This window comes from Rhipicephalus microplus, chromosome 5 (genome assembly GCF_043290135.1).
Source record: "Rhipicephalus microplus isolate Deutch F79 chromosome 5, USDA_Rmic, whole genome shotgun sequence".
Classification (NCBI taxonomy): Eukaryota; Metazoa; Arthropoda; class Arachnida; order Ixodida; family Ixodidae; genus Rhipicephalus; species Rhipicephalus microplus.
The window spans coordinates 7,508,833-7,533,042 of record NC_134704.1 but is presented as its reverse complement, the minus strand read 5'-3'; the positions used below and the strand labels follow the sequence as shown (position 1 = coordinate 7,533,042).

General features: G+C 45.1%; 2 protein-coding genes across 5 annotated transcripts in view; both read right to left on the bottom strand.

Annotated features, from left to right (window-relative positions):
• Positions 1–568: 568 nt before the first annotated feature.
• Positions 569–24,210, bottom strand: part of hlk (hulk) — a 134,145-nt gene continuing 110,503 nt past the window's right edge. For 2 of the 4 annotated variants that reach the window (XM_075894777.1, XM_075894778.1), the window contains exons 30-34: positions 19,890–20,072; positions 17,163–17,303; positions 15,356–15,538; positions 9,019–9,067; positions 569–1,002 (exon numbers count right to left, since the gene is read on the bottom strand). In XM_075894777.1, the coding sequence (XP_075750892.1) occupies positions 783–1,002; positions 9,019–9,067; positions 15,356–15,538; positions 17,163–17,303; positions 19,890–20,072 (776 nt within the window). In that variant the 3' untranslated portion in view covers positions 569–782. Of the gene's footprint in view, positions 1,003–6,869; positions 7,105–8,185; positions 9,068–15,355; positions 15,539–17,162; positions 17,304–19,889; positions 20,073–24,210 lie in introns of those variants that run through there. The other 2 variants (XM_037426252.2, XM_037426251.2) reach the window with 2 other exon arrangements.
• LOC142817651 (uncharacterized) lies at positions 3,174–4,601 on the bottom strand. The gene has a single exon (XM_075894780.1). The coding sequence runs from the start codon at positions 4,460–4,462 to the stop codon at positions 3,314–3,316; it is 1,149 nt and encodes a 382-aa protein (XP_075750895.1). The 5' UTR covers positions 4,463–4,601; the 3' UTR covers positions 3,174–3,313.

Here is a 24,210-nt window from a genome sequence, read left to right as displayed (position 1 = left end):
AAGGTAGTAACGGGGCAAGAAAGATAGCAATGGCTACAGCTACTACCTCTTTCATTTCAGTTACTGTTTGCTAACGTTGGTAGTAAACAGGTCGCAAAAAAGTTAGTAATGATTGCAGGTAGTAACTGTTTACTAACGTAGGTAGTAAAAGAGCAGTAACGATCGAATAAAGGTAGTAAGGGCTGCAGTTACTACCTATTTGCTTGCAGTTGCTACCTTTTTACTTTTTTTAAAGAGTGCACAATTAGCTTGACAAGTCTCATGTATCTGACCAAAGGCGTCTGCCCACTCATTTGAAGATCCTCGGGACCTGCACAGACTTAGGTCCCTGGATATTTTTAGCAAAGTACCGCGCACCCTCCTCTACTGCCTCTCGGGCCGCCACGAGCATCGTAAGTGTTATCAGCGTGACAGAACACTCTTGATATGACAGTAGCGCGAGTTATAGGGCCGCGCCCGCACGGTGACCGTTCGGGAGAGGATGTGGATGAGGTTTTAGACACTTGGGAGAGGATATAAAGGAGAGTGTCGATACTTTCTGTTATGTCTTCACAACTTGGGAGCCGACTAGCCAACACACACATGTTTATTTCAACGAGCAATACAACGGAAAAGAATCGCACCGCACACCCGCGGCGGTCTTATATCTAACAAAGAACTTAACAGTGACGTCAGAGAGCCAGACACTTCCATGTGCATCTTATCTTATATACGACACGCGCTCTATCTTGGGTAGTATTACACAACACTCCTTCCCCCCCCCCAAGTGTTTTTTTTTTTTTTTAGTACCGATCCGGCGGTCGTCTTTGCCGGGTGCTGCGTCGAAGTTCCGGAAGTTCCGGTGGGGAAGATTGAGTCTCGCCCCCGCCGCAGTCCCCACCAGCAGATGAAAGGCCCGGTAGGTTGACCGGTTCTTTGTTTGTATCTTCTGCCTGCTCCTCGACTTGATCGGGGTCGGCCGTCTCTCGTGCGCCCTCGATGGGTACAGGGGCACCTAAAGACCTGCGAGGCACAACGTCTTGGGTGCATGCGGGAAGTTCGTAGTTTGCAGACGGCACCTGAACCGAAGGCGGGAAACACTCCTGGAATGTTCGTGGTCTCATATGATCAACATGCACGTACCTCTCCTCGTTCCCTATCCCTATCACATAAGTGCTTAAACTCTCGCGTTTTTTTACCTTACCGCTCAACCACTCTCCTTCCCCGAGGCGCAGTCCTTTTTCACAAGGTAGGATCAGAAGAAAGGCCAATCGCTTTTGCCTCTAGAACGCTCACTAAAACAGAGCAGGCGTACGCCCATATCGAAAAAGAAGCACTGGCTGTCGTGTACGGGTTAAAGAAGTTTCACAAGTACCTTTTTGGGCGAAAATTTGTAATATACTCAGACCATCAGCCCTTGGCGGGATTATTGGGAGAGGATAGGCCGATTCCTGCGATGTCAGCGGCACGCGTGCAGCGATGGGCTCTGCAGATTGCTGCGTATGAGTACAAATGGGTTTATCGCAAATCACGCGATATAGGCAATGCAGACGCACTATCGCGCCTGCCGCTTCGGAACTCTGATGACGTGTCGGAGTACATCGGCTTTTCGATGCTAGACGAGCTCCCACTCTCCGCAGAACACATCAGAAGGGAAACGAGAACAGACAGCCTGTTGTCAAAAGTGTTGTTTTACACGCAGAGCGGTTGGCCTTCAAAAGTGTCTGACGATGCACTGGCGCCCTATTTTGTGCGACGCCACGAGCTTTCTGTTGACAGAGAATGTGTGACGTGGGGAAACCGGGTGATAGTACCATTGTCTCTCCGCGACAAAGTGCTATCACTGTTGCACGAGGGCCATCCTGGAATGGCACGTATGAAAATGCTGTCTAGAAGCCACGTATGGTGGCCTCGCCTTACGCCGGATGTTGAGCAAAAAGTTAAAGAATGTGTAACATGCCAGTTGACGCAAAATGCGGCGCCCAAGGTTCCGGTGATGTCATGGGGAGTGGCGGGGCGCCGGTGGGAGCGTGTGCACTTAGATTTTGCGCATCGAGACCAGCATTGGTTCCTAGTACTTATTGATTCGTACTCCAAGTGGGTTGAAGTGTTTCTGATGAGGTCAACTAATAGCGAAAAGACAATAGAGAAATTGCGCACCGTATTTGCCGCGTACGGATTACCGGAAGAAGTGGTAACAGACAATGGGCCCCAATTTACTTCGGAACTTTTCGAGACGTTCATGAGTCGTAATGGCATCCGGCACACTAAATCGCCGCCTTATCACCCGGCATCGAATGGCAGCGCAGAGCGTTGTGTACAGACGTTAAAGAAAAATCTTCTTAAGCAGGTCATGGACGAGCAGAAGAATGGGCGGATGAAGTCTCTCCAGCAGCGGATCGACCAATTCCTATTCAATTATAGGAACACGCCAACAGGTGTTACTGAAGAGACGCCGGCCCAGCTGTTCTTATCGTGGAAACCTAGAACCAGGTTGAGCTTTCTCCATCCAGATATCGAGCAAAGGATGAAAGAAAAGCTAGAGCGAACAAGGCAGGCAGCCAATCGGCGACGTGGAGCTTGGAGAGACTTCGAGGAAGGGGAAGACGTCCTCGTACAAGGACTGCGCCCCGGGGAAGGAGAGTGGTTGAGCGGTAAGGTAAAAAAACGCGAGAGTTTAAGCACTTATGTGATAGGGATAGGGAACGAGGAGAGGTACGTGCATGTTGATCATATGAGACCACGAACATTCCAGGAGTGTTTCCCGCCTTCGGTTCAGGTGCCGTCTGCATTGTACGTGTATATTGAAAAAGGCCTAGGTGGGTGTTGACAGTGACCAAGGGTTGCGACTCGGGGTGCAGCTGCAACTGTTGGTACGCTGTCGACAGGTCAAGGACAGTAAACCACTTGCATCCATGCAGCGCTACAAACGTATCTTCCATTGTTGGCAGAGGGTAATAATCAGTTCTCAGACAACGGTTTAGGGTCACTTTGTAGTCTCCGCATATTCGCACTTTGTTGTTTGCCTTGGGGACAACTACTAGAGGCGTTGCCCATTCACTGTGTTTTACTGGAACCAGTACTCCAGATTCCACTAGCGACTGCAACTCCGACGCTACCGCGTTCCGGAGTGCGAATGGCACAGGCCGATGTTTGCAGAAAACAGGCGTACAGCTGTCTTTTAGCACCAGTTTGACCGACGTGTCAGCTATCAGTCCTAGTGATTGATTAAACACTTCCGAAAATTTTTCGATGAGTGCGGCTGATCTATCATGTGTGTTTGCTTTATCAAAGTTGATATTACACACGCTTGCCCAATTCAGCTTCAAAGCCTCTAGCCAGTTGCGGCCCAACAACAAAGTGTCACAATTTTTTCCGTCCGGACTACAATCAACGGCAAGGTCTCGGTTTGCCCGTCGTGCTCTACATGCACCGTCAACTTTCCGGCAACTGCTAGTGTGGAACCGCCATACGTTTTTAACCGTAAACTACATCTTTCTAGGGGTACATTCGGCCAATACTGTCTGTACATTTTTTCTGGCACAATAGACACAGAGGCTCCGGTATCAACCTGCATCGTGACATTCCTGCCTGCGATCTTAACTTTCACAGCGTAGCCACCGTGACTACTCCGACATGAAAAAATATGACTAAGCAAGACCTCGTTCTCACCACTTTTATCGTCCCAGTCACCCGAGTCTTCTAAGCCAGTACCATCGATGAGAGAATGCACCGAACGTGGCGTTGTTCTGCAGACCCTTGCCAGGTGTCCCACCTTTTTGCAGGCACGACATCGATATTTGCGAAAAGGGCAGGTGGTGGCGTCATGCGCTGCTCCGCAACGCGAACAGTCCGTCGCCTCGGCATGCCGCTCCGCGTTACCGCTCACGCCCCTTTTCGTACCTGTGGACCGTTGGGGGTGGTGTGGCCGCACCAAGTTCACGTCACCGAGTTCTTTGGGGTGAATTTTTCTGGTTTCTGTGCGAGCGAGTTCCCCACTTTTCGCCAGGTCATAGGCAGCTTGAAACGTCAGGGTACTCTTCTTAAGCAGCTCTGCTTGTGCCGTTTCATCTCTCAGTCCGGCCACGAACCGATCCCGCAGGGCGTCATCCAAGAATTGGCCGAACTCGCACGATCCAGCCAGCCTTTTTAATTCTAACGCAAATGCGGCAACTGACTCATTTTCCCGCTGCGACCGACGGTTGAACCGGAATCTTTCCGCTATCACCAAAGGCTTCGGGGAATAGTGCCCTTTCAGTATTTGGAGCAGTTCGTCGTACGTTTTCTCTTCCGGCTTGGTCGGGGCCAATAAATTCTTCAACGTGCGGTAGGCCTGTTTTCCAATGGCGGTGACAAAGACTGACACCTTCAAGTCTTCACTGACCTGGGTCGCCCGGACGTAATGTTCAAAGCGTTCCGCATATGAGTCGAAGTCTTCGTCTCCCTCTTCCGTGAACGGCTCAAACCGGCCAAAGGAAGCCATGTCGTGGTAATCCACCAGGACGCTTTCCGCTCCTAGAATACTGGTGCCGTGACGTGAGCTACAGCCGAGGCCCGGCTAACGTGCCCGAGTATCATCCCATCCTCGTCGCCACTGTTATGTCTTCACAACTTGGGAGCCGACTAGCCAACACACACATGTTTATTTCAACGAGCAATACAACGGAAAAGAATCGCACCGCACACCCGCGGCGGTCTTATATCTAACAAAGAACTTAACAGTGACGTCAGAGAGCCAGACACTTCCATGTGCATCTTATCTTATATACGACACGCGCTCTATCTTGGGTAGTATTACACAACACTTTCTCTATATTAAGGGACTTTACACAGACTCTGTCCCTCGCTCCACCTATCGCCCGGCTTTCCGTGGTGCGGGCACGTCTGTCTGTCTGTCTGTCTGTCTGTCTGTCTGTCTGTCTGTCTGTCTGTCTGTCTGTCTGTCTGTACATTTGTCTGTTTGTCCACTTTTTACAGCATCGGGTATTTGAAATGGTCGACCCCATTCGCAGCGCCCACCTATGTTGCTCAAGATTCAGCGTTCATACTTGAGCAGTTGTCGAATAAAAAAGCAATTATTGCGCTTGTCTGGGGCACCATAACAACACGTATATATTATGCATGTGCGCCTTTTAGTAGAAAAAGCATACATAAATGATTTTATGGACCGTAGCGCTTATCACGCTGCGCTGACCATCCAACCAACGCTTGCACGGAAAGGCGAGTGTTTCCAACGCTTTGCTAAAACTACAGGGGCCTTACCTAAAACGAGACAATGGTGGCACCTACCCGTCGTCTTGCGTTTTACACCTTATCACCTATGAGGCGGGCGCGCACACCCGTCTCAAAGCCACGAGCTTTGTTCTTGAAAAAAAAAAAAAACTGCCAGATGGCGGTTATGTCTCGCGTGTGACATGACTTGATGCGCTCGTTTGCCTCCGCTGCACCCTCGATGTACTCTAACGCAGCGTCTCCAGAATACCATTCACCAATTTTCCTGAGCACAACATCATATATATGTTTTGTTCACTCTCTCCACACGCACGACTATCGTCCTTCAACGACATTTGCAGATTAAATGCTGATACCGGGCCAATTTTTTTTTAACTGCGAACGCGTTATTAGCCGTCATTAACCAGGACGAGAGAGCCTGCACCCCGAAACGACTGGCTGAGTGGCGGCGAGCCGCCCTTCTCAGCCCACATCCGGTGACCAACTCTGGGCTGTTCCGCGACCAACGCCGGGGACCTAACTCGGTGTTCTCCAGCGTCCTAGCCCGGGCCAGTAGTTTCTCGCTGGAAGTCCCGCCTTTTCCTGGCCAACTCCATGCGTCAGGGCATGGGATGGGCTTAGTTGATGACCTATGCTGCATGGTAGAAGCAAGGTTTCTCGTTGAATCCGCGTGAGTGTTGTGTGAATCGTACCAAAAAGGGTGCTGGTGGTTTCGGCTGGTCTTACCGCTTGCTGATACGAAAGTGCAAGAGAGTCTATCACACAAGCACCATACAAGTACAAACACGTGTTGCTTTATTGTTCTCACTGTTTGTGAACGAATAATGTGTACACACTTGATACACGAGGCCGTTTTCGCTGCGTCCGGCTGAGGCTTTATGACACCTTTGAATATGAATTGATTTATCGAGTTGATTGGTGGTGGACTAGTGTTTATATCAGCCGAACGATTTTTCCTCATATGCATGTCAAAGTTAAAACTACTCTCTATTATTTGCATAGAAGACCATGTTAAATCATAAAGAAAAGAAAATCTCCATCACAGTGAATACATCGTAAAACTTCATACAAGGCGGGATCACTGTCATGGTTCTGCATGAAGTACATTCTTTTTTTTTTTCAATTTATCATTCAGACAGAGCATCGTAAAAGTAAGATTCATAAAGTTGAACACAAGCACCTTGCAATGGAGATAACTCATTACAATGCATCTTTACAATTCTGTACAGTACTGCTCCATACACATGTTTGGAACAGCATATTTCATGTGTAAAGAGTTGCCAAAGCACACATTATCGTCATTTTTTGAACCACGTGCGTGAAGATACAACTTGTACAAAGTGTTATATACTTACGCCACGCCCTATGTCAAGAAATAGGAAAAGTTTATCCGCGTTGATTCGAGTGATTCCGCATGCTACCAAGTATGGTTGTACGAATGCTGAATGATTTGCGTTTGACTCAGCAATATTTACCGTTTAATTTATATTTTTCATATTTTTGTTCGCGTAACCTACCCGATGGTTTTCCCACTTCCTAGAACGTGTGCGCATAGAAGAATTACGGCGTGCTATTTAAATGGACAATGGCGAGCTTTCCTACCGTGTGCTTCGTGTGCAAAAGAAAAAAAATAACTTGAGTAAGTTCAACAAACATAATTGTAAACAGTACATATGTGCAGTTTTTTTTACAATGTTTAGAAATTGGGTAAAGAACACAACGGAGCAGTGTCAGTTCACACAAAACGTGGTTGTGTCCTTCCATTCAGTGCATACTTAACACTTCTCGGTACTTCGCCTTAACTGCCGAAGCTGCGAAGGCACCTGAAGGATTGTCAACGAACACTACAATCTCGGGAGATGTACAGCCGATCGCTTCAGTGGGTTTTACTTTCTGAAACACAAACAACGTATTGATAATGGTAAGTGATCTCTCCTTGCATTATCACACAAGCATCCACACACAGAATACTAACCAGGCTACGTAAAGATCGCCCATTTTTAACGGGACGCGTTTCCCACAGACGATAAATCTTTCGTTGCTACCATCATGTTATTTGTCGAAAATAGCACGCTTTACACAAGACGTGACCGTTGCACGAGCCTGTCTTGGATTTGGGATGGATATATTTGATGTTGCATTGCTTATTGTTCCGTAATAAATTACGTGTATTCAAAGTATTAGGAATCTATACTGTACATAATGTAGTTTTAGTTGGTAAGTTATTACGGTTTTTATCGCCCATACATAATGCCCGCAAAAAATTGCCTATGGGATGAATCAGCAATAATGATATGTCGGCACTATACCGACTCGACAGTGTCGAAATGGCTTGTTTCACGCAATTCCAACGACGCAAACGCAATAGTCGACGCTCAGGATGACCTCATTTCCTGGATTGTTTTATGCACGTATTTTATTTCGTGATACCACATAGTATATGTGATGGAACGTTGCAACGCCGTCAACTTGTCGCGGCCTTTGCGGTAATAGCGGGTAAAATAACAAAGGATGTCACATGAACGGTGATTGAGACAGGTACGTCTTTTTCCATGTTTCAACTCTCTGTTCAAACTCGGCCAACGTTCTTTCTTTCCAAGAATATTCACCCAACCGCGTCCCCTATTACGCTTGAAACTAGATATGACGAAACCCAGTTTTACAAAGTTTCCGCTCTAACGAATAACTTGCATTCTCCTTAAGACTTGACTGTTGTCATCAACTGGAACTAACGAAACTATAATTGCCCACCACATCCACTTTAATGAAGCTTGTGTGAAATATATTATATGAAATAAGGGATAAATTCTTGAAATTTTGACACAGTCTGGTTTTCCTTCGGGCGTGTAATGCAGCGATAAAAGCCTTGTTTTATTTCGACGAGGCCACGCCCACGCACAGAACAACGAGCTCAACATGTACCAGGTGGCGTCAGAAGCGGCTGAAGCTTATCGTCACAGGAACGCCACAGTGGTTGCCTTCGTTATTTCAAGTTTATTTCTCTTCTTACTCTTCGCTCCTACTGGTGACGCAATTACTGCAATCATTCTCTGTACACGTGTTGTCACAGCTTCACGTGACCTTGCCTGCGTCGCCCGGACGCTGGCCGCCCTTTCCGCTCGTGTGGGCGCTGGTTGACAGCAGATAAAATAATTTCGCGGTAGCTTTTGGGTGTCGTTATATATACGTCAAAATTTCAGGCTTTGGAGGACCAAATTTTTTTTTGAAATTTACTAACTTCCCGATTCAACGGAATACTTTGAGCATGATCATCACTTCGTTTAATCGAGTTTCGAGTGTACGCCTATTTCTGATATTCGATTTGAGTTTGTCTTCGGTGAGAGTTTACAGACCGCAGTGTATACATTGTGGCGTGCTGCAGTTTTAAACAGCGAGGACAACATTGGTTTCATTAAGCACGCCGTAACGCCCACCGGCTGGGCAACAACTACATCCGTACTTCCAACGGATAGTTAAATACGATCATAGGAACGTAGTTCTTTTCATTGCGCTGTATTCGAAGTAAGGAACGGGCAGAAGGAAACCACGTTTGGGGAATCCGGAGCCCTTATTTCAACCGAGCTGGCTTGTGTCGACAGCTTCTCCCCAAATGCTTCTCGTTCGCAACCACAAACTCTCTCTCGGGGCGACGCGAGATTTGGCCTCACACCGGGCTTGCACTGAGATCACTCTTTCTTTTCACGGGGGGCCTTCATACAGAAGATGAGAAATAGCGTGTACAAGATGAACGCTGTTGATATGGCTATCAGCGCGTACATGAACAGGCTCAGTTCAGGGTGCCTGTACCGATTTTTTTTCAGCCACTCCAGGACCTCTTCTTCTTTCATCAGGTCACCTGCGTACAGAAACAGGCTTCAGTGAGTGTCTCATACTTGCTCGCGGATGAATGAAAATCGCTTACGCGGCAGTCCGTGTTTTCGAAGCGTGTAATTTCGTGTCAAAAGTTTAATAGCAATCTTGGATTGACATGTTGAGATCAAGCGCGCTGCATGCACCACTGACGCGAGAATGACGCACAACAGAAGTAACCGCGGATCGGGACTGACGGGGCGTCCGTCATGTCTACACTCAAATGTTACACATCTGCACATTCGCTTTACTTCTGTCTTGGACAGTGGCATGACCATATGTGAGCCTGACTGCGTCCACTGCAGGCCTCTCCCATGTTTCATTCACCACTCAACTCGGTCCTGTACGTGCTGTTATACCCACAAACTTCCTGCTCGCTCACCTAACTTTGTCTCCCTTCACTTGGAATCCAGTCAGTTAATAACCAGTGGTTATCCTGCCTACGTGCTACGTGCCCGGCCCATGTGCATTTCTTCTTCTTGATTTCGACTATGATATCCTTAACCCCGGTTTGTTCCCTGATCCAGTCTGCAGGTAACCCTTAAAATTAATCTGCAGAAAACCATAGTTATGTACAACAACACGAGTACAGTGCTTCGACATATATGGAGCAGTTCACTTGAAGTTGTAAAAGAGTACGCATACTTAAGACAGGTAGTAACGGCAGAGCGAACCACGATATTGAAGTAACCAGAAGAATGAGAATGTGGAGGAGCATATTCGCCAAGCATTCTTAAATCATGACTAGTAGATTGCCACTATCCCTCAAGAGAAAAGTATATATGTAACAGCTGCGCCATCAAGCGCCAAACTCACTTATGAGCGCCATACTGCGCTGCAACACCCCACACTTTAGCTGCAAGGAGTTCCCGTGCATCGAGCAGCAGCTGTGAACTTTGATGGTCGGTGACGCGCGTGCTATCTCAGCTGTCTTGTACGTGCTGCGTTCTCAACGCGAAGAGAGAGCTAGGAAATGTAGAGTTACGCGATATCGGATATAAAAGACTTAGCTGTCTGTCTTACTTCGTATAACAAATTGTTGCTATCGCATTCATTGCTTAGCTCTTGCGGATAGAGTGATTTTTTATAACCCAATTGCAGCGTTCAGAAAAGGAAAAGATTGATTGATATGTGGGGTTTAACGTCCCGAAACCACCATATGGTTATGAAAGACACCGTAGGGGAGGGCTCCAGAAATTTAGACCACCTGGCGTTCTTTACCGTGCACCCAAATCTGAGCACACGGGTCTACAGCAATTTTGCTTCCATCGAAAATGCAGCCGCCACAGCCGGGATTTGACCCCGAGACCTGCGAAAGAAAAAGGAAAGGATGACGGTAACGGTGGAAGTGGGATGTTGTCAGACTCCCGGAACAGCCTGGTAAAGACAAGTGCACAAGACTGCTCGTTAAGCGCGCGCGCAAATTGTTCAATTCGCCGGTGTGCTGCGTTATACGGTTCTTATGGACTCGGTGGTTCAAGCTTGCTTTTTCAGGTTAAAAAAATGTGTGGCCGGCTGTACATAGTTAAAAAAGTTGCATTTGCACCGCAAGGTACCAACAACGAATGTGAGAGCAACAAATTGTATTGTTATATGAAGTAAGGCTGAAATCCAACTCTTTTGGATCCGATTTCACGTAACTCTAAAAGATGCTGGTGTAAAAGAATACGCCAGAAAGAGCAACAATTTTCGTTCAGTCGCTTTGCGATCGCACATCGAAGTGTATGAGAAACGGCAGCTGATGGCTGCCGAGATAGCGCGGGCACCAGCGATCGCGACAGCTGCTGCCCGAGCGGCACCACCCTCCCCCTCGCGTCTTTCCTGCTCGTTCAAGGCGGGGTGGTGGTGATAGTGGTTAGAAGAGGAGAAAGGAACCCAATTTCTGCATCCCGGTAGCGAGCACAGCGCAGTGCCGTGCTTATTGGACAGCAATGTTGCCCTTCCTCATACTTTGTTGACGATTACGAATAATGTGGCGTCGCTACCGATACTGAACTTCAGCTGGTGCGCTGAAGTTGTTCCAGATGGCATGACTCTAGCCAATGTTTCTTCCATCAGTGAACATTCTGTTTCTGCATTCATTGCAGATGCTCCTTTGCCTGCTACTGCATCCCCTTCACAGAGCTCCACTGATGCCGACTTTGAAAAGTTGATCGCGCCAGACCTCGTTCCAGCACAGGCAGCCGATATCCGGCGTATCTTGGCATCCTTCAGGGACATCTTCGACTTTGGTGACCGCCCTTTTGGTCAGACGTCACTTGTTACTCACAGGATCAACACTGGAGACGCCAGCCCATTCGACGACGTCCTTATCGCGTGTCACATGCAGAGCGGCAAGTCATTCAGCGTGAAGTTGATAAAATTTTCACAAAACACGTCATCGAACCATCTTGCAGTCCATGGGCCTCACCAGTCGTTCCAGTAAAAAAGAAGGATGGCCGCTGGCGCTTCTGCGTCGACTACCGTCACTTAAACAAGGTCACGCGTAAGGACGTCTACCCACTGCCACGGATTGACGATGCCCTCAACTACCTGCCAGGGTCTGCCTACTTCCCCTCTGTCGACCTGCGTTCAGGATGCTGGCAGATTTCCGTCGACAGATTAGACCGTGAAAAGACTGCACTTGTTACACCGGATGAACTTTTCCAGTTTAAAGTAATGCCTTTGGCTTATGCAATGCCCCCGCTAGATTTGAGAGAAGATGGACTCGCTGCTATGGGGTTACAAATGGTTAACGTGCCTCTGTTATCTCGATGACGTCATTGTATTCTGGCCGTCATTCGAAAGTCACCTTAGCCGTCTGTCAGCTGCTCTGGAAGTTTTTATAAGGGCAGGCCTTCAGCTCAACACATCCAAATGCCGTTTCGGCCGCCGAACGATCACTGTGCTAGGCCATCTTGTCAGCTCTTAAGGCGTGCAACCCGATCCCGACAGAATTGGCGCCGTCAAAGATTTTCCCACACCACGTTCCACGAAAGGTGTACGGGGATTTGTCGGCCTCTGTTCTTATTGCTGGCGTTTCGTACACAACTTCGCCGACATTGCCCATCCCTTGACACAGGAAGGATACGCTGTTTTCTTGGGGTCCCCAGCAAGCCAATTCGTTTCGCCGACTTACTGCGTTGCTCACTTCTCCACCCTTCTTGGGTCATTTCGATCCTTCAGAGCCATTGTGAAGTCCGCACCGACGCCAGCGGACACGGTATTGGCGCTGTCCTCGCCCAGTGGCAACAAGGCCAAAATCATGTAATCGCCTACGCAAAGTTGCCTCCTCTCTCCATCCGAGTGCAAGTTTCCCATCACTGAGCGCGAATGCCTCGCCCTTGTATGGGCAGTTGGAAAATTCCTAACGCACTTGTTGGGCCGCCACTTTTCTGTCATCACGGATCACCACGCCCTGTGCTGGTTTTCCTCCCTCAAAGATCCTTCTGGACATCTGGGTCGTTGGGCTTTAAAGCTCCAGGAATATAGCTTTGACGTGGCCTAGGTCTGGCCGAATGCGCCAGGTAGCCGACTGTCTATGTCGCCATCCCGTCGATCCGCCTGACCTGTCAGCGCACGATTCTGATGCCTGTGTCTTCGCCATATCTGATTACACGGACATACGTATTGAACAGCTCAGTGATGCCAATTTGCGGTCTATCATACGCTGTCTAGCTTCAGACACCTCGGATCCTTCCCTTCGCCTGTCCACGCTTCATGACAGAATTCTCTATCGACGCAACACAAGCACCGAACGCCCAAAACTTCTGGTAGTTGCTGCAACGCTCCGTTCCACTGTGCTCGAACAACTTCATGATTCCCCAACCGCTGGACATCTTGGAGCAGCCCGAACGTATCACAGCGTACGGCGTTGATTCTTCTGGCCCGGCCTTTACCGCTATGTGCGCCGATACGTTGCATCTTGTGAGTCCTGCCAACGCCGAAAGCATCCTTCCTTGGCACTACCTGGCCCACATTTCAACAGACCCATTCTGCTGCGTCGGCCTCGATCTCATTGGACCATTTCCAACGTCTATGAGTGGGAATAAGTGGGTAGTGGGGGCTACAAACCACGCGACATGGTTTGCCATCACGCGAGTGCTACCAACAAGCTGTGCTACTGACGTCGCAGACTTTCTCCTTCACGACGTTACTCTCCACCATGGAGCGCCGCGTCAACTGCTGACCGACCATGGTCGTTTGTTTCCATCCAAAGTCGTGGACGACATTTTTTGCTCGTGTTTTACACGTCATAAATTCACCACTGCCTACCATCCGCAAACAAATGGACTTACTGGGTGCCTCAACCGCACAAGGACGACAATGATATCCTTGTATGTTTCCGCAGATCATCGTGATTTGGATGCCACTTTGCCTTACGTGACGTTTGCCTACAACTCGTCACGCCACGACACCGCTGGCTTTTCTCCCTTCTATCTTTTGTACGGCCGTCACCCCACTTTGCCTTTGGACCCTCTTCTGCCGTTGCATACTAACACTCGTACAGAGTGCACTGGCGATGCAACTACTCGGGCTCGAGCGGCCCGCCAGATTGCCCGGGATCGCCTTTCTGCCTCGCAGCTCTCTCAAAAGGATCGCTGCGACAGCCGTCTCAGAGCTGTCTCTTACTCCTCAGGATCGTTGGTCTGGCTCTGGACTCCCTCCCGTCACGTTGGTTTGTCCTCGAAGTTCCCCGCTCGCTACAACGGGCCTTACAAAGTCTTGCGCCGACTGCCCGAGGTCACCTATGAGATCGCCCCCTTGGACACTCCATCCTCGTCTCTGCCATCCACGGATATTGTACACGTCTCTCGCCCTAAGCCGTACTTCTCTGCTCAGGATCGCACGCTTTCTTAAGCGCCGAGACGGCGCTTTCACCGGCGGTGGCTATATGATACAAGCCATGATTAACATGAAGCAATAGACCATAAAGGCGACGAAGATGACGACTGAACAAAAGCTCGTGTTGTTGTTGCCGCTCCGCCATCCTGGCTCAAGGACACTGTGTACTCCATGTACAATCTGTAAATGTATTTCTACCTTGTGCCTACTCTCACCCCGTGACAATATCATTTGTCTACAATTGAATCGCATTTTTGTTTTGTTGTATTTTCTTTGCTTTCGTAGTTTTTTATTGGCTTATTTATCAACTAGGTATGTTCTACATGTTACATTACTTTCAATTGCGACGTGTTTTTCTTCCCCACACCTTTTCTTTTTCTTTATTAGTCGCATCAATGTGTATCGCTATGTATAATTATTCATAAGAACGCAGATCCTTTCACGTTTTTTTTCTAGTACCCGCTATCTTTTGCCACTTCATGTAGTCTCGCTTCATGTAATAGTGCATTCAAGGGAGTTTAATTTCTAGCACAATCGTTGCTTGTACTTGGCTAATTTTTGCTGCTAGACTTTGTAGGGGGCTGCAGCTTTGTGAAGTCGCAGTACTGCGGATTTTTTCTCCCGTTGCCTTATATTCCTTCCTGCCTTCCTTTCCTCTGTGACTCTTTTCCATGAAGGAGCAGGCCGGTATTGATATAGACTATTTTACGGACGGGGTTCTGTGCCCCGATAATATAGGCCTTAATCTTTTACATCTTTATTGACAGAATGAACAGCGTTGCGGTAGACGGATACTCAAGAAAATGGTTGGGTTGGTGCATACGATGTTTCATGGCCTTGTTAATTCACGCTGAAATATACAGAAACGATAAAACACCCAAAAATGGCGGCACTCGTACGTTTCAGGTAAAATATAGTCTATAGGTGGGAAATGTAAGCCTGTTTCCCCCCTCTATTTCCTCTGTGTGTTCGTCTTTTCAATGTATACAAAACATAATAATAATAATAATAATAATAATAATAATAATAATAATAATAATAATAATAATAATAATAATAATAATAATAATAATAATAATAATAATAATAATAATAATAATAATAATAATCAGTGAACATTGCAAGTTGATTTATTGATCTTCACTAGGCACGTCAAGTGCCCCTGTCAAGCGTACAGCTTAGCTTTACGAATATATAGTTTGTTATGCCACTTGCTTTGATTGGAAGTAGTCGTCGATGAAGTTGATCTTTTTTTTTTTAATGAAGTTTCACAGTCGTTCAGTGAGTGTTCGCTGTCCTCACTATAGCGAACAAAAAAACTTGGATTCGCCATAATCAAGGAGTTGCAGAGTTGGTCTATTAAATGTGTTGCCTTCATTCCTGGTGCCATGCAAAACTGGGTTCCAGCTCATTCTACCTCGAGCAATATGATAATTTCATTGCCACTTACCCCTGAAGATAGATGGAAACTTCCTCCGGAAGTAAACGATGGCTGGGACCTGGGCGATGCCGTACTTCCTGGCGTACTTGACATCGTTAATTTTCACGAAGGTTACGTCGAGGTCGTCCACTTCATCATCAATGTTCTCCAGCTCGGCTAACACGCTGTCGCACTTTGGACAGTTGCTGTCAACTGCACACACACAAAAAAGAAAGGAAGGCATCGTTTTCGCCTTGTCCGCGCTCGATCGACGAACTGCGTGAGGCGCTTAGGAAGCTTATCGACGCAATCCAGACTAGACCCGTAGCCACGAATGTTTTTGGAAAGGTTTAGGGTCCATGCTGAAGACCTCGAATATTTTACAAAGACTGCTTCCTTTATTGCATATATCTTACAAAACAACTCCTCCATCAGAATTTAGGTGGGGACTGGAGCCCTATGACAGCGGCTTAAGCAGAAATTTTTTTCGCGCACGAGGGGGGGGGGGGGCATTACTTTGGTCTGAAGTGGGGGCTGGACCAGTGCGTATGGTCGAGTGTCATTTCGTGCTCTGTATGTGCTATGGCGCAAAAAAAGTGGGGGAGGGAGGGGGCGGAAGTGTGCCACCTTGGCTACGCCACTGCCAAAGCCGTCAAAAACACGTTGATAAAACTGGAGAAGCAGGACGTTCAGATTTGATACGACAGGTAGCACAATGAGCCAGATCTGACGCGTTTAAAAGATATACGTAATTGTTCTTCATGCTGTAAAAATTAATGATTCAATTTTGATTTATAAAATTCTTTAATAACCACTTTATATATATATATATATATATATATATATATATATATATATATATATATATATATATATATATATATATATATATATATATATATATATATATATATATATATATATATATATATATATTGCCACGTTCCATTTCACAAGTTTTTGTTATTATCGTTCCGAAACACCACACGATTCTCGGCGCAAACCGCGCCTGCAGGTTTCGAGAAGGTTCCGGACTGTAGTAGATCATTTCGATAAGATCACGCCCACTGTACGAACGGTACAGATTGTTCTGGAACCTACGCCACCGCCAGCGATAACGCTAGAACATTCGACGGCAAGGGTATAAATGCCGACGCGCTTCGCCGCTTGTCAGTTGTTGATCGAAGGCCGACGCTGCGTTCGCCGCTATCAGTTCGAGACTGCTATCTGTGCAAGACTGCTGCTGTAATTAGACTTTCCCTTTACTGGGCACAGGTTCGCCCAAATAAACAGTTAAATCCCAACACGAAGTTTCCTGTCTTTGGCCACGTCACGACCTCGTGACAATATATAAATATATATATATAATCAGGGGTTTCGGACAACTCGCCCGGGCACATGACAGGATAGATAACAAACAGTCTCACTCCGTGCTGGTGCCATTAACAAAACTATTGCGAAATGTATGGCGCTGGCGCAAGTTAGCAATAATTATACCTATGATATCACAGATAGGGGCGAATTAACAGTTAAGGTAATTAATTAAAGCTATTTGAATGAGTTATTGACAGAGCGAACAGTTTCCCTGTGACAGATTATAGTTACTATATATATAAAGTAACTCTAGAACAGCTGGTATTTGTCGCGACACCTGGCGGAGCTTATCTCAACTACGCGCTTGTTTCTGCAAGGCCTCGGAGATCCGCTTCGACAGCGCGAATAAATCAGTTTTTCTAATAAAGAATAGACCAGGGCGCGCGAGTGCCATTATATGCAAGGTATACGTGTCAAGAATTATAGGGTGTTGCACAACACTTCTAATTCAGCGTGGACTTACAGAAGAACACGGCGACGAAATCGTTTTCGTCGAGCAGCTTGTCGAGCATCTTTCTGTTCACCTCCTCAATTTCGTCCTTCAGCTCGATGTTCTCGTGACTGGTGAGCCAGGCCAGCACCTTCTCCTCGTTGAGCAGGTCACCTGCGCATATCGGTGGTTGCGGTCTGGGAGCGCTGTCTCTCTGTTGGGGCACACATATCTTTCTTTGCATCCTTACACGATATATATATATATATATATATATATATATATATATATATATATATATATATATATATATATATATATATATATATATATATATATATATATATATATATATATATATATATATATATATATATATCGAAGGCCGTGCCACGGCCGAAACGTTAGTAAATACAATTTCCTTTTCAAATGTGCTATCTGAAAGTTCATTCCATATAGAAAATACCCGGACCTGTCATGCCTGCTTTTCTATATATATATATATATATATATATATATATATATATATATATATATATATATATATATATATATATATATATATATATATATATATATATATATATATATATATATATATATATATATATAATATGATACGATGAACGAACACTGAAAGACCAGGTTATAAATCTTTTTTCAGTAATGCTTTCAGACGCGCAGATAGCTTGTTTATCGAAGAGCCTCAGTTTTTGACCAGCAAACGGTGGGTTCAATGAAATTCAACTTAATAAGGACCTTTACAACTTCGTCCGAAATATGTGCCTGAAAGACTATTTCTACGATAACTCTAGTGAGCATCAAAGCGGGCTGGTACTCCCTCAGCAGAAGCACTGGAGCACACCGCCACAACGCTATAGGTACTTAGATCTATATATTAGGGCTGTACAACGAGATGTCATAGATTCTTACGAAACTCGCGCTCCTCATCGACATAACCTATCAAAAGAAAAAACAAATTCACTAGAAGAGCTAGCAAATAACCTTGAAATCAAAGGTGGCGCTCCTAATGTATGTGACTGTATAAGTGAAGCTCTTGAATCGCAACTCCTGCAGACCCCTTTCTACCAATCCTACAAGGTCGAATTGCAGGAAGCACTCGCACTATTGGTGAAAAAAACGAAAAGATCGATAAAGCGACAGCCCGGACACTAGTTCCACTCAGCCCAGTGGCAGGTAGTTTTTATCTGCTGCTCAAGATACATAAAGTGAATAACACCGGACGGCCTATCATTTCTGGCATGAGAACCGTAACTGAAAACTTATACAGGTATGTCGATACAGGATTACGCCTACTTTCTTGACATTTATAGAGGACACCAATCACTTCTTGAAAGACATTTTAGATGTTCCCGACGGTAGTCTTCTGGTAACACTTGACGTCTCGTCCTAGTACAGAATCATATTGCATACAGCTATGACATTTTTGCTTTCATAACGGCTGACGAGTATAGGAGTTTTGACAAGCCAGTTGATGGTAAAATGATTTGTACTCTCATGATGCTCATCTCAGAACTAAACAACTTCGAATTCGATAACTCACACTATGCTCACACAAACAAGACATCTATGGGCCCTAGAGTAGGTCCTAACTATGCAAATATATTTATCGTCATTTTGGAAGCTATCTTCATTGAGAATTCGCCTTTCAAACCATCCTTTTACAAACGTTTCATTGATGACATTTCATGATTTACCCACATGGCGAGGAAAGTCTTTCAAGTTTCATCGAGAACTTCAACAATGCCCACCCCACCATTACTTTCTCTCGTAATTACTCGTCAACAACGATAAACTTTCTTGACGTTACCATCCCAGCTAGCGAGGGACGGCTCTCTGCAAAACTATTTGGCAAACCGATTGATAGGCATCAACTTCTCCATTTTCATAGCAGTCACGTCCAACATTATAAAACAGGGATGCCATACAGGTTCAAAGCCCACAGGTTCAAGATAATACGGTCCAACCACGACGATTTCCTTTCGAATTGCCAGGATCTGAAACATTCGCTTATTCAACCTAAATACCTACCGGGAATAGTCGATGGCGCCATTATAAACGCGCCGACAAACTAAGCTGCGTTGATCTACTTAATGCCAACCCAAAAGCTTCCAGTACATCCCAGGGTGATCTTGTGCTCACCCATTCTGTGCCAGCCCCAAACGTCACCGCCATTTTGAAGCGACACTATAACACATTAACTCAAAGCGAAAACCTAAAAAAAAAATGTACTTCCAGAACCGCCCAGGGTCGCGCACGGATATTCTTTCAACTTTCAAGCTCGCTGCCCGTAAGCGAAATGGCAGCGCTCCTTGTGGGAAGACGTGGTGCAAGGCTTATGCGCACATGGTAACTACGCAAACTGTGAAAATCTAATTGGATGAGGACGTCAACATACAAGTCAAAGATCACACACTAAATGACGCCAAACAGGCGAAATATATAGTGTTTCACACTCGCCGTAATGACAATACGTGGCGCTGACTGACGCTACCGCGTTTAAATTCACGCATATAAAATTATATATAATATTACTTTTGATACCATCCCCTATACTTACCCTGGCACTAGCCCTTAAATTTACAAAGTATAGGCATGTCTTCTCAGTTTTGCCAAGAGGCACTGCGGAGTTCTCGCGTTGTTTATTTGGTTGCACTGCATGCGAAAGGATAAACGTCAAAGCCCATCACTTCTGTTAGTGTGCGTGCCGCTTGGACGTCTCTGTTTTGACAAGCTTACCGTCGTAGACGACAGGGGTCTTTTTGCGAAAGTAGACCAACGTCGGGAATGTAGACACACCGAACTGCATCGCCGCTTCGAAGTCGTTTATCTTCACGAAGTCGATGCCGAACACGTCGGCTTCATCGTCAATGTTCTCGAGCTCCTTGAGAACCTTGTCGCAGTCCTCGCAGTCATCTTCATCTGAAGAAAAAAGAAGAGAAAATTGTGTGAGCACGAATCTTTTAGTTTGTTGAATGTACGAATAAGCCCTCATATCGTCGTGAATCTCTTTCCAAAGAAAAGCGAAATTGCGCGCCGATAGTAAATGTGTAGAACAGTTGTACTATAAAGTTGAGCCTCAATATGAGACTTGGCAGTGAGAACAAACGTGGGCATAAGGGCGTGACATGGAAAGATCATTTCCGAAACGATTGGAGGACACTTGAGCGTATTCGGGCCATGCGCGCACCATCTTCTGAACTGCATCCGTTCTCTATGCATGCCTCAAGCATGCTGCAAGAAAACCGACGGCTGTGCGCGTACCATTGAATGCCTATTGCAAGCACAGTTGCTTGCTTGCTTGTTCCTTTGTTGTGGATTGTACCCGCCACGAAACATTGACCATTAAACTGACCCTTAATGTAATGGGAAAAAGGAACTTGAAATTTTGATGAAGAAAAAATAGTTATTCGGGCATCTAAGGAATATAAGCTTGGTCAATCATAAGGTTACCCACGAATGAAGTAGGTAAGGAGCTATTGATAGAATTCAATAATTAAATGATAACTCCAAAGAACTAAAGTTTCATTAGTAAAAATTGGCAGATCCCACGTACAGTGGGAATCGATGATATGCCAAGCACGAATGAGGAAATTTGATATGTCACTTTAAAATCTGCACAATGTTACGAGGCGGACGGACGTAGTACACGATAAAGAGTAGTAGAGATGTTGATAAGATAAGATGCAAATATGTTGTTTATAGTCGGGTAACGATGGCACCACTAACTTTGCATGTCGTTATTCGCATGTTGGGACCTGTAATTCATGTTTGCAATACAGTGACGTCACTGGATGCCTACTGAGGTATATATCAAGCTAGCGACCCGGACGCAAGCGCACCATGAGCGTGGTATGTATATTATGTCGTATACGACTTCCATGTCATGATTATCATGTTTCCGCCTGGCATTTGTGTTCTTAGTTCATTCATATCACGTAATACAAAATTCGGTATATGTGAAGCTAGCGCCACGGCCGTGAGCGCATCATGAGCATGGCACGTAGTCATGTTTTACATGACTCGCATGTCATGATTATCATGACATACGATATTTTCAGAATTAATAGTAAAGCTTACGTTGCTAAATATAGTTTCTAACTGTTTCTTTTTATGGCTTGTGAAACGTCGGCAAGTAGGTAAAAAATGACTGATGTTTTCTGGCTCTTGACAGTAAAAGCAAAGCAGAGATGGTACCTGACCAGACCTGTGAAAATAAAAATTAAGAGATGGAGTCCGATATCAAAATTTTTTTGAAACACACTTCCCATTCGCGACAGAGGCTCCATTTATTATTTCAAGCAAAAGAAAGATGACCGTATAATTGAACGGGTAATCTAATTTTTATAGAACCTTGAAGTAAAGAATTTTTACAAAATCGGGATTCAGTGACAAAACGGCTATCAGGTAACATGGACATTACAGTACCATCCAGGGACCACCGCACGAGAGCGTCAGCTATTTTAATTATATATGCCTCGATGACCTGGCACCCACACCAACCGCACTGTACCCAAGTGCTTAGGGATTAAAGAATCGAAAGCATTCTAAGCGGAAGACCCGAAAGAAGAAGCTGACGATATGTATCTACATACGGAGAACGAATCAGTAGCAATAACTACTGCCGAATCATTTATTAAAGGTTTTATAAGGGCCAAAACAATTGCTAAAAGTTCTGCTTCAAACACAGGAGTGTAATCCGGGAGACGTACAGAGAATGACCAAGACAATGTCTCTGAGAAGATGCCTACCCCCGCTTTCTCTTCACACATGGATGCATCAGTAGCAAGGTTAATAATTTCCAATTGAAGTAGATAGTCTTCCACTAAACCTTTTTAGATATCTGTTAGATAGAAGTTTGGCATTAGAAGGGAATATATCAACAAATTCAAGTTTTATTTTTGCCAATGACTCATTTGAAACAATGCTACCTATGCTAACGTTTAAATGTTCAAGCTGCTCTTCAACCAAATATGAGACCTATGTACCCTAAACCAGGGCTTATGAAAAAAAATGTCCTTGGTTTAGAGATGAATCCGAACTGTAAACGTCTAAGTGAAGAAGCGTAAATTTTTAAATACGCGTTAATGATACGCACGCAGAATGTATAAGCTAGGGTGGGGATTCATTCTTGCTTCTTGATATAACACACTGTCAGCAGTAAATTTTGGAACACCAGAAGAAATCCGAAGGGCCTCTAGTTCTAAGATAACGAGGGGATTGATCTTATATGCTGGCCTCCCAGAATATAAAACACAACAAAATTCTAGGATCGGGCGAACATACATACAAGAAATTATAATTAGACTGTTCCTGTGTAGGCCAATAGGGTGCCGACCAAGTTTGCGAATTGTTGCAATAGCAAAAGTTGCCTTAGATTAATTATGTTCAAAGTAGTTTCACCAAGCCAGTTTTTCATCATAAAGCACCCCTAAATATTTATTACAGTAATTTCTAAAATAACCTCTTGGTAATACTGAAGGCAAATTCTAACTGTAGAATTCAAAGAAAAAACAGTTACTGAACTTTTGCTAACATTTAGTGTCATTTGAATATGTGAAAGCCATAAATTTAGTGTTCCTAAATATGATTGTAACGTAGTGTGCAAAAATGTATATCACATGCAGCAGCGACGAATGCAATGTCATCTGCATATGTTGAGATTTCACCATAGAAAGAGTGCTTTAAAACATAGATTGTGGCGTACTTATAATTGCTTCAATTAGTAAGGCACTGGTTAATAAGAAGTTTTTTTTTTTTATCGCAGCCTTCCTGTGCCTGTACTCTCGTTCACAATGCACCAGAAACTTACAGGAACCGAGTTTTTCGTAGAGTCAAGTGCCCACTACGCCACAATTACCCACTGCGCGTCTGTATAGGCGAACCTACGCAGCTGTTCACAGGTTCTGCTGCTGCTGATTATCAAATGTGTCTGAGCGCTTTGTAATGAGTGGGACTTTAAACCACCCACTCGTTGCTCAATTTCCACCTTTTGACGCCTGACGCGATTCTACGCTTCTGCGATGCAATATATGATGCGTTAAGAAGACAACATCCACTACATGACATTCATTTTTTTCTAAAGCATTTTCAACAATTTCATGTACAACGATTTCATCGGATTCTCGCAGATTTCATATGGTCTTCTGCTTTCGAGCGTGGTGACGACGTATTCAGTGACGATGGGTTGCGATTAGTACATCTTTGTCTAAGACAAACAATTTCTTGCTTTTCGTTTTACCGGGACTCTTTCCACCCCGTAATTCACTCAATCTTGCACGTTACATTTGTTGTTTGCATACCTGACTGGGTTAGTTTTTCAAATTTTTCCGAGCATCCGCGTTTGTGGGGATTCATGCAAGAGGTTTATTCCGAAGTTCAGTTCCTTAAAAATCGCTTTTCTATAGAATACCTGTACGTAATGTCGCGAAAAATACTATACAAGAATTAACAATGTTTGCTTATTCCTCCTCCTTTGTACCGTTAATTGAACTCCAACATTTCAGGCCACGATGTGCTGAAACGAGCTGGCAAAATATATGTTTCCGAATTCAAAAACATTCTATGAACTTCGTACGGAAACGCTGCCCGTAAAAAAACATGGTTGAAAAATCACGCCATATCCAAGGAATTATTCATCATATAAGTGAGCGAAGCTGGAGAGGGGAAAATCATCGGTAAACCGTACTGTCCCGTGAAAAGTTAGTCCATTACATTATTAGAAAGACGTGAGACTGTGCGTATATTATACAAAATAACTTTTATTTTGTTCTTGTTCCTTTGCATTTGGTCTGTAAAATGAAGCGAGGGTGGTTCTTGTATTGACTGCAGGGGCATGTTTGCAAACACAAAGTTTAGGCACGTCCCTCGGATCGTGGTAGGTTGTATATGGATACATTTGAGTGCGTATTTGGAAAGCATGGGCTGCATGATTCAGTCATTGGCAATGAGATCCATCCGTTCGTCCGTCCATGCGTCTGTCTGCATAACTGTCTGTATCTTTGTCGGTCACTCAAACTAGCGCCACCAGCGAAGTAAGTCTTACAACTAATATATGAAC

Excerpts from the sequence above, each read along its gene's own strand:
- LOC142817651 (XM_075894780.1), bottom strand. The coding sequence starts at position 4,462 with ATGGCTTCCTTTGGCCGGTTTGAGCCGTTCACGGAAGAGGGAGACGAA.